The 11,112-nt window shown below is 38.9% G+C and overlaps 1 protein-coding gene across 1 annotated transcript in view; it reads right to left on the bottom strand.

The window, feature by feature from the left end:
* The window catches only part of ntrk2a (neurotrophic tyrosine kinase, receptor, type 2a), a 281,961-nt gene that overhangs the window by 10,360 nt on the left and 260,489 nt on the right, over positions 1-11,112 (bottom strand). Inside the window, exon 19 of the mRNA XM_057830849.1 lies at positions 5,132-5,290. Within this exon, the coding sequence (XP_057686832.1) occupies positions 5,132-5,290 (159 nt within the window). The remainder of the gene's footprint in view (positions 1-5,131; positions 5,291-11,112) is intronic.

Here is an 11,112-nt window from a genome sequence, read left to right as displayed (position 1 = left end):
AGAAAAGAAAATGACTCGAGAGGTCAGAAGTGTTGAAGGCCAGACTGAAAGGGTCGAAATGGCAGCATTTCCCGAAACTGGGTCAAGGCCTGAGAAAAGGGAGATTTGTAAATCCTATTAAATATTCAAAAGACTCTCAATCTGCTGAGCCGCCGTCGTAAACTAAACATGTGAACATGTAACAACACTGCTTTTGTAAAATTGTCGTTTCCCAAATAGGGTTTGTGTTTACCATTATATAGGATTATGAGAGAGAAGTTAGAGTGTGCCGATCAGAATTGAAGGGAATCGTTACCTTTCTCGCACACACCATATACAGTGGGGCAAATAAGTATTTAGTCAACCACTAATTGTGCAATTTCTCCCACTTGAAAATATTTGAGACCTGTAATTGTCAACATTGGTAAACCTCAACCATGAGAGACAGAATGTGGAAAAAAAAAAAAAAAAACAGAAAATCACATTGTTTGATTTTTAAAGAATGTATTTGCAAATCATGGTGGAAAATAAGTATTTGGTCTATACCAAAAGTTCAACTTTGTTATGTATCTTTTGTTGGCAATAACGGAGGCCAAACGTTTTCTGTAACTCTTCACAAGCTTTTCACACACTGTTGCTGGTATTTTGGCCCATTCCTCCATGCAGATCTCCTCTAGAGCAGTGATGTTTTGGGGCTGTCGTTGGGCAACACGGACTTTCAACTCCCTCCTCACCCCGTGGCGTCAAAATGATAAAAAGAACGGGGAGCAAAAATCCCAGAACCACGCGGGGGGGCTTGATGAATGACCTACAGAGAGCTGAGACCACAGTAACAAAGGCTACTATCAGTAACACAATGTGCCGCCAGGGACTCAAATCCTGCACTGCCAGACGTGTCCCCCTGCTGAAGCCAGTACACGTCCAGGCCCGTCTGTGGGTCGCTAGAGAGCATTTGGAGGATCCAGAAGGGGACTGGGAGAATGTGTTATGGTCAGATGAAACCAAAATAGAACTTTTTGGTAGAAACACAGGTTCTCGTGTTTGGAGGAAATAGAATACTGAATTGCACCATACCCACTGTGAAGCATGGGGGTGGAAACATCATGCTTTGGGGCTGTTTTTCTGCAAAGGGACCAGGACGACTGATTTGTGTAAAGGAAAGAATCAATGGGGCCATGTATAGAGAGATTTTGAGTGAAAATCTCTTTTTATCAGCAAGGGCATTGAAGATGAGACGTGGCTGGGTCTTTCAGCATGACAATGATCCCAAGCACATAGCCAGGGCAACAAAGGTGTGGCTTCGTAAGAAGCATTTCAAGGTCCTGGAGTGGCCTAGCCAGTCTCCAGGTCTCAACCCCATAGAAAATCTGAGGAGGGAGTTGAAAGTCCGTGTTGCCCAACGACAGCCCCAAAACATCACTGCTCTAGAGGAGACCTGCATTGAGGAATGGGCCAAAATACCACCAACAGTGTGTGAAAAGTTTGTGAAGAGTTACAGAAAACGTTTGGCCTCCGTGATTGCCAACAATGGGTACATAACAAAGTATTGAGATGAACTTTTGGTATTGACCAAATACTTATTTTCCACCATGATTTGCAAATAAATTCTTTAAAAATCAAACAATGTGATTTTCTGTTTTTTTTTTCCACATTCTGTTTCTCATGGTTGAGGTTTAACCATGTTGACAATTACAGGCCTCTCTAATATTTTCAAGTGGGAGAACTTGTACAATTAGTGGTTGACTAAATACTTATTTGCCCCACTGTAACTTTTTGCATTACTCTAACATACGTAATATAATTACTCAGGGAATAGTATTATTTCTCATATTCACTGTAGGACTGTACTACTCTAACACACCCAATATAAAATAAATAGCACACCAAGTTTAATGAAAAGAAGCAGAATAGATACACAACGCCATCTTATCACAGAAGCCCAATGTGTGCGTCACGAACAAGATTGACGCCACTCCAAGGACAAACAGCAGGGCGTTCTGTCCTAAAACAAGTAGCGTCTCGCCCAGCCAGGATAACAAAGTTGATAGTGGGCGCTTGGGACCTCAAGACCAGCATCGGTCGCTGTGGCAACCACGTCCCATCCACGCACGAACCTAACCGCCCAAAGTACAGTAAATATGAGAAATGAAACTATTCCCTGATTAATTATATTACGTGTGTTAGAGTAATGCAAACAGTTATATGGTGTATGCAAGACAGGTAACTATTCCCTTCATTATCAAACAGATTTTACGGGACAAAATGAAGAAAAGCACAACCATTGCCTTTAAACTGGGCTATTTCCCATCAACAGTTCATGTGCCATTGTGCGAACCATGTCCCAATAACTGTAGTCATGGTTGAGTAGTTATACAAAGCACTCCTATTACTAGTGTTGTTTTCGTCAACGACGACGATAACAAAAAAATTTTGTCAAAGAACTTTTTTTTTTCATGACGACAAGATGATAACAAGCTAAAAACGTGTTTTGAGACACTAAAACATAACGTTACAATGCCAGTTTTCATTTGACGAGACGAAAATGCGCAATGGTTTCAGTCACATGTTCACAACGTATGCCATTTTATGTGTAGTTAGCCTGCATTGTAGCAGTGTCTGGTTGTTTCACTCTTGACGTGCTGACCCACCTGACTCAAGTGTCGTCTCCAGTCACTCCCGTTTGCACGCACAGTAAGATTTGTTTTCTTATCTTGGCCAGAGAAAATATACAATGTTGCTTTAGCCTTCAAAGGTCTGAGGTGAGTGCTCAATACACACTAAATGTAACTCGAGTCGTAACGCTAGCATAGCATTCGAGTTAGCATTATGCTCATGCTTGTGGCAATCGCGCGGTCAACTGCTCTTACTGTCAATCATCCGCTCAAAAAAATTCTGTTCGGAATAAATGGAATAAATGTTACGAATTACACAATAGCCTAACGTTAGCTTGAGATATTCACGTAACATGAATGACAACTGCCTGTATTTAGTTTTTTTTTTTTTTTTTGCTCTTAACCAAAAGAGTGTTTTACATTCATACCTATGAAAAATTCTTGTGCACTGTTCCCTGTTCAACTACACATAAAATCTAACGCATTATGAGAATATGACAGAAACTTTGTTGCATTTTCGTCTCATTGTCGTTTCGTGCGACGAAAACTTGGTCTCGTTGTGCTCTAATCTCCCAAGCCACGTTTACAGCTCGTCATCATGATGTCATCGTCATGAAAAAAAATTTCGTCGACCAAATATTTTCGTTATTGTCATCGTTGACGAAACAAACACTGCTAAAATATGACCGATACTAATAAGTATTATCGTTCAAATGGCTCAGATGATGATTAGGAGGCCTATTACATTTAAACTGAACTCAACTCAGAACTCAAAATAACTCATTGACTGCCAGCTCAGGTCACAGAGTATATGTTGTACTGTACTGTTGTACGGGTCGGGTGGTAAGGATATTGATAATAAAAACACTCATTGATGGGACTACAACCCCTAGCAAAAAGTGTTGAATCACCAGTCTCGGACGAGCACCCACTCAGACATTTTATCATGTAGAACAAACTCAGATAAAAAGCTTGAAAAAATAATGAATTAGTTCAAAAGTGCAACACTTTAGCATTCAGAAACACTAAAAGAAATGAATAAAAAATATTGTGGCGGTCAGTAAATGTTAATTTTATAGAGCTAGTGCAGGGAAATATATATGGAATCACTCCATTCTGAGGAAAAAATATGTAATCATGAGAAACAAACAAAGAAATAACATTTAAAACAGATCTCTAGTATTTAGTAACGCCACCTCTGGCTTTTATGACAGCTTGCAGTCTCTGAGGCATGGACTTGATGAGTGTTCTTCACCAATTTGGTGCCAACTCTCTTTGATTGCAGTTGCCAGGTCATCCTTGCAGGTCGGAGCCTTGCTGTGGACCATTTTTTTCAATTTCCACCACAGGTTATCAATAGAGTTGAAATCTGGGCTATTTGCAGGCCATGACATTGACTGGATGAGTCTTTCTCCAATTAATGCTTTAATAGTTTTAGCTCTGTGGCATGATGTATTGTCATCTTGGAAAATGACAAACATATTTTCAATTGAAAGGATGAGAAAGGTGTCTAACATTTCAATGTAAACTTGTGCATTTATTGAAGATTTAACCACAGCCATCTCCCCAGTGCCGTTGCCTGACATGCAGCCCCATATAATCATGGATTGAGGGGAATTTTGATGTCTTCTTCAGGCAGTCATCTTTGTAAATCTCACTGGAACAGCACCAAACAAAAGTTCCAGCATCATCACCTTGTCCAATGCAGATTCTTGACTCTTGACAAGGTGATGGAGAATACTCATCAAGTCCATGCCTCAGAGACTGCAAGCTCTCATAAAAGCCAGAGGTGGTGCTACTAAATACTAGAGATGTGTTTTGATTGTTATTTCTTTGTTTCTCATGATTCCATATTTTTTTTCATCACAATGGAGTGTTTACAAATATATTTCCTTGCCATTACTCTATAAAATTAACATTTACTCACCATCACAATGTTTTTTTATTCGTTTCTTTTAGTGTTTCTGAATGCAGAGTTGCACTTTTGAACTAATTCATTATTTTTTCAAGCTTTTTATCTGAGTTTGTTCTACATGATAAAAGGTCTGAGTGAGTGCTCATCCGAGGCTGGTGATTCCATACTTTTTGCAAGGGGTTGTAGACATCTAATCCATTTGGATTGGAAAGTGCTGGCAAATGGATAGTACGTCTGCTGCTGTTAATGAGTTAGATGTCCTTATGTAAAGGTAACACGTTTTGATTTTATTTCCCTACTTTTCATATATATGCTTTTCTCTCAACTATTTCACAATAAATTAAAGACAATTGCACTGAAGCTTTTATGTGTTAGAACAGCTTTCGTTTCTTCAGAACCATTATCATTAGTGCGCAAGTAAGCATTTCCCAGATAATTAAAGAACATTTACAAATGTTTTTCTATCATTAAAACTGTCAGAGTTTAATTACGGCATATTATGTGAATAAAATTCATCAGGTTCGTTAATCACCCATCAACAATTTTGCACAAATTACAGTTCATTACTTTCGGTATAGATTCCTACTTAATTCCGTCCAAAGCATTAAGGATGATGTATTTGTACCTCATTATTGGAGAGCTGATACCATGGTTGTTTGCCATAGGTGAAGATCTCCCAGAGAACCACACCCAGACTCCATACATCACTTTCTGTGGTGAACTTCCTGTACATGATACTCTCGGGGGGCATCCAGCGGATTGGCAACATGGTGTGACCTCCCACCTTAGAGCACAGAGAAGGGGGAGAAAGAGTATGATAAGATGTGGAGAAAATCACATGCAGATTGAGGCAGTGAGAGAATTTGCACACACATCAATTCAAATGGGAATATATCAACTGGATGAGTGCATTTTCAACAAGGCTGCAAACAGTTTATCCCTGGAAACTGCTTATTGAGACTGATAAGTAAGTGGAATTAGAGTGTTTGTGATTATTGCAAACCTTGCACCGGATGTAAATCAACCTCACGTAATTTTCAGTCAAGCTCAAAACTTTGTCGGTGTGCATTGAAAACAATCAGATTAATATTAAACATGTGGATGTTTTTTTTTGCAGGAGATACAGTGGGGCAAATAAGTATTTAGTCAACCACTAATTGTGCAAGTTCTCCCAGTTGAAAATATTACAGAGGCCTGTAATTGTCAACATGGGTAAACCTCAACCATGAGAGACAGAATGTAGAACCCCCCCCCCCCCCCCCAGAAAATCACATTGTTTGATTTTTAAAGAATTTATTTGCAAATCATGGTGGAAAATAAGTATTTGGTCAATACCAAAAGTTCATCTATATACTTTGTTATGTACCATTTGTTGGCAATAACGGAGGCCAAACGTTTTCTGTAACTCTTCACAAGTTTTTCACACACTGTTGCTGGTATTTTGGCCCATTCCTCCATGCAGATCTCCTCTAGAGCAGTGATGTTTTGGGGCTGTCGTTGGGCAACACAGACTTTCAACTCCCTCCACAGATTTTCTACGGGGTTGAGATCTGGAGACTGGCTAGGCCACTCCAGGACCTTGAAATGCTTCTTACGAAACCACTCCTTTGTTGCCCTGGCTGTGTGTTGGGGATCATTGTCATGCTGAAAGGCCCAGCCACGTCTCATCTTTAATGCCCTTGCTGATGGAAGGAGATTTTCACTCAAAATCTCTCGATACATGGCCCCATTCATTCTTTCCTTTACACAGATCAGTTGTCCTGATGTTCCCCACCTCCATGCTTCACAGTGGGTATGGTGTTCTTCGGATGCAATTCAGCAGTGACGTGCGGTCAGGGGAGGCAGGTGAGGCAGAGCCTCACCTGTCATCATGACAAAAAAATAATTATAGCATCAAATTTATATTAATATTTGTACATTGCTCTTTATTTATGACTCATTTCAAACATTTTTTATAGTCAAAATCGCTGAATTTGCCTATTTCCTGTTCAAATAAAGAAATGAAACGAGAGGTGCGGCAGCAACGAGTAAAGCCTCACCTCTGATTGCGCAATCCTTAACAAACTGGGTTGATACATGGAATTGGAGCGTGCTGGCTGCCGTACATCTGCATGTCGCCATTATAATGTTTCCAGATACGTTTATTTGACCTGATTTTCCTCAGTCTGGCTAATGTCTTTAACCCTTAAAGTTTAATGTTTGTTAGCGACATAATTAGTTTTGCTGATGGGAAATAAAACCGCAGTGAAAAGACACAGGCTGCGGCAGATAGTACTCTGCCGCACTGCAAGGGGGCGTACGTGAAACTGGACTTTCCGTTAAAAGTGGACGCGGTTAACACAACGCCGGAGCTAAAAGGTTTGCTTCAAACTACGGGACAGAGGATAACTCGCGCTTTTCAAACGGACTGGTACCCGAAAAGACTGTCTATGTGGCTGTCCTTCGAAAAATCGCCTTTGCTGCTTTCCCTGCCTTTTCTTCTCAACTTGTGCCAATGTCTTGACTAACACGAGATATTGTGACATTAAAAAACTACCACGAAGCCTCAGCGAACATGAGAGCTCGACCACTCACATTCAAAGCCTGTTTGCTTTAAAAACTTTTGGAAGCTCAAGGATTGATTTGGCTTTGACGAACAGCGGAAGCTCAACGGTAGCATCCTCAAAAGCTAAGGTAAAGAAAAGAGTTTGAAAGACCTCATTAATGCAACCTGCATCCTAGCTAAACAGGAGTTAACATTTCGTGGTAACGATGAGCGTGTAGCTCTTCTAAAAGTGGCATATATGTAGAACGATTACATGGTTTTGCTGAGAAAGATGAAAGGTTAGCTAGACATTTGGAGACATCCACTGTGTTTTCTGGCATGTCAAATAGAACACAGAACGATCTAATTGAAGCAATCCTCTCCATTGAGGCGGAGAGATTTTTTTTTTTTTTTAAAGTAAAGGAAAATAAGGAGGACTTTTACTAAAAGGGCGTAGGTTTGCATAGGGACGGTAGGGACATGACACTACCAACTTTTCAGCATGCTAAAATTGTCCCCACCAACTTTTAAGCAACCTTACCTTTTTTGCATGATATAATGTTCAGTTATATAGAGAATTTAGATCTTTCAATAGTTCCATATGTTGTAAGGATAGAATTGACCCTACCATTATTAAGTGAATTATTTTCACTATGTTTATGTTTGCTAATAAAAACCAGACATTTATTCAGGAAGTTTTCAAAATGTTTCTTTAGTATTTTTGAAAACAAAGGTTTGAATTGAACAGTGTATCATCTAAACCAATGCACGTAAAAGTTATTATCAGTAGATAAGGATTTATTTTGCATTGATCATTTTGCCTATTAATTAATTAGGTTCATATACATTAGAAATGTGGCCCTTTGCCCCCTTCATCCAATCTGTTTGGTCTAATTAATGTCCCGTCCCCAGCAAAAAGTGTACCTACATGCAGGTTATGCTGTTATATCGTCCCTACGAATGTTGAGACAAAACCTATGCCCTTCCAAAGTAACACCGGTTTTTGTGGTGAAGGACAGGCGCAAGACCACAAACAGTTTTCATTTCAATCTTATTTAAAAAAAAAAAAAAAAAAAAAGAGCTTGGACCAAGAAAAATACAATAGAATATTTAAAAACTAAATTTTGGCCTTAAATAAAATATTATTTGTTTTTCTTTTCACACTTTTTGTTTAGCAATCTGTAATAAATTGATTAAAGTTTCAGAATTAAAAGTTTTAAAAACAACTGAATATTTCACTAAAGGTCAGAATTGAATTCTGTGGTTTTGTACACCACTCTTTACTCTCATTTATGTTGCATTAATTATAGAATGGTGACGGCCAACACATTGAGGGTGTAGAGCAAATGCATGTTATTTTCTTACTTTTACGTATCGATAATATGTACCGTGTGTGCCTGTTTTGTGAAGAATGCTGATGAGATATGAAATAACCAGTAGCCAATTGAATAAGCTACCCTTTTTGGTTTATATATTTGGAAATCTGACACTAAAGGAGTCAGTGCCTCACCAACCATGAACCTCACCGCACGTCACTGCAATTCAGTATTCTTTCTCCTCCAAACACGAGAACCTGTGTTTCTACCCAAAAGTTCTATTTTGGTTTTATCTGACCATAACACATTCTCCCAGTCCTCTTCTGGATCATCCAAATGCTCTCTAGCGAACCGCAGACGGGCCTGGACGTGTACTTTCTTCAGCAGGGGGACACGTCTGGCAGTGTAGGATTTGAGTGCCTGGTGGCGCATTGTGTTACTGATAGTAGGCTTTGTTACTGTTGTCCCAGCTCTCTGTAGGTCATTCACTAGGTCCCCCGTGTGGTTCTGGGATTTTTGCTCACCATTCTTGTTATCATTTTGACGCCACGGGGTGAGATCTTGCATGGAGCCCCAGATCGAGGGAGATTATCAGTGGTCTTGTATGTCTTCCATTTTCTAATAATTGCTCCCACAGTTGACATTTTTACACTAAGATTTTTACCTATTGCAGATTCAGTCTTCCCAGCCTGGTGCAGGAAATACTGCTTAGAACCTGTTACATGGTCTATTCACGGTAATAAACATAGGTAAGAAGTGTGCATGTATCTCAGCAAAATATTGGACTTAATTGCAATTTGATTGGCCTGTCATAGGTTAGCAGACTAAATAATAAAATTTTGATTTATTGTCACATGTGACAGCCAACAGCAGCGTCAGCAAGAAGAGAGTAGCAATTAGCTGCTAATCTCAACCTAAGAGGGACTTGTGCTCTTTTCATTAAACTCTAATTAAAAAACAAGCCTTTGGAGAACACCTTTGCTTTGGGAAGGGGGCTGTTGTATAAGAGCTGTTGTCAATTTGATACCTGCAGGGATCAAAATATTCACATATTTTGCCAACTGTGTGGAATTGATTGTTAATAATTGACCATTTTGAGTCATTAGTGAAGCTGCCATGTTTTTGGGATGTAGGACTGAACCGGAGTATAATGCCTGCCAGAATTGAACACATGATGTCTAACTGTATGGCAAATGTGTTTACCAGTCTGCATCAAGTGGTATTATTTAAAATGTCACCTACTTTGTTGAATAGAAATGTTATGCAAATTTGACAAATTGTAAGTGAGGTAAATTCTTTTCCTTCATTATTGCTGTCAGTTGGGAAAAAAAACAAGTTGATAGTGATGCATGTTTCTCTGGTGATAGCTTTGATTTGCATCCATCCATTCCCGAATGTGCTTCATTTAGGTCACTCCAAAACAGAGATTTAAACACAACATCTGAACAGGATGGCAGACTTTCTAACCGCTATTCTATCATGCTGTCTCCTTTGAATTCTTAGAAAATCTAAACCCAAACCAGGTCATAATACACAGAAAATTTAAAACATCTTAATCTGACCATTTTTCTTAAATCTTGTAAAATAATTTTCTCCATCTTGTTTTGAGCGTTAAAGACTAGTTAACAGATTAATGTGTCAAATTATTCCACTTACTTTAAGTAAATGTTATTATTTGTTCTTATTAGGCCGATACATCTAAAAGTTGGTAATTTTTCACCAAAATCAAGAAAAAAAATTGCTCTCAACCAATGTTTTGAACAATATTTTTGAATTAAGAACATTTCTAACAGACAAGCTTTTTTTTTATATAGATTAAATATTCTAATTTATTGCTTGAAATAAGTAAGTTAAGCTTATTTTCAAATAGCTATTTTTCTTATTTCAAGAAATCTAAGTAAACTTTACTTGAAGCACTGGCAGATAACGTAACGATATAACAGCATAATCCGCATGTACACTTTTTGCTCGGGATGGGACATTAATAAGACCAAACAAATTTGGTGAATGGGGGTCAGGGCTACATTTCTCACAAATATGAATGTAAATAATTGGTATGTTAAATCAGGGGTGCTCATTTTGACCAGTCAATCGCCACACTTGTGTGGGTAGCATGCGGCACCCCCCCATTTAAAAAAAAAAGGAAAAAAATGTACATAGTTAATTATGATTATATTGTGTTATATGTTGTCTTGTGTGAGCAACATATGGGGTTATGCAGTCTCTCTCTAAGCAGCTTCTTGCTCTCGTTTTTCTGGTTCTATAGTGTCCAGCAGAGTTCACTACACTTCTTACAGTTTAATTAACGTTAACAATAGAAAACCCGAACAGAAGGACACTTTTCTTTAAGCAGCTTTCTACTTGAGTTTTGCAGGTTAGCAAGTTATGTGTGAAATTATTAACACATTATGATATCAGTTCACGTGTTATTTCGGTGTTTTGGAGTGACACTGATGGTTTGGTAAACTTGTTAGCATGCTCTTTATGCTATATTTATCTGAATAACTCTTAATAGCTATGGCCACGTTCGCGTTCTGCCTTTGGCAATGTGTGTTCAATTGTATTATTGACTTTTTTATACTGAAATGCCTGCTTTTAGTTTGTGGCGCTTTCACGCCCACGTGGGGGCGCACTCGCACTTGTTTACGCGAAGAAGAGCGCTCACACGCCAGAAGAAGACTTAGGGCTACGCAGTGCTGAGTGAGTGGGTGAGTTAGCGAGAGAGAAACACAGCTGCGAACCTGCATTCTTTGTTTATGCTTGTAA

Source organism: Corythoichthys intestinalis, chromosome 3 (assembly GCF_030265065.1).
Source record: "Corythoichthys intestinalis isolate RoL2023-P3 chromosome 3, ASM3026506v1, whole genome shotgun sequence".
Classification (NCBI taxonomy): Eukaryota; Metazoa; Chordata; class Actinopteri; order Syngnathiformes; family Syngnathidae; genus Corythoichthys; species Corythoichthys intestinalis.
Note: the sequence above shows the minus strand (reverse complement) of the source record. Positions and strands in the feature narration are given on the sequence as shown.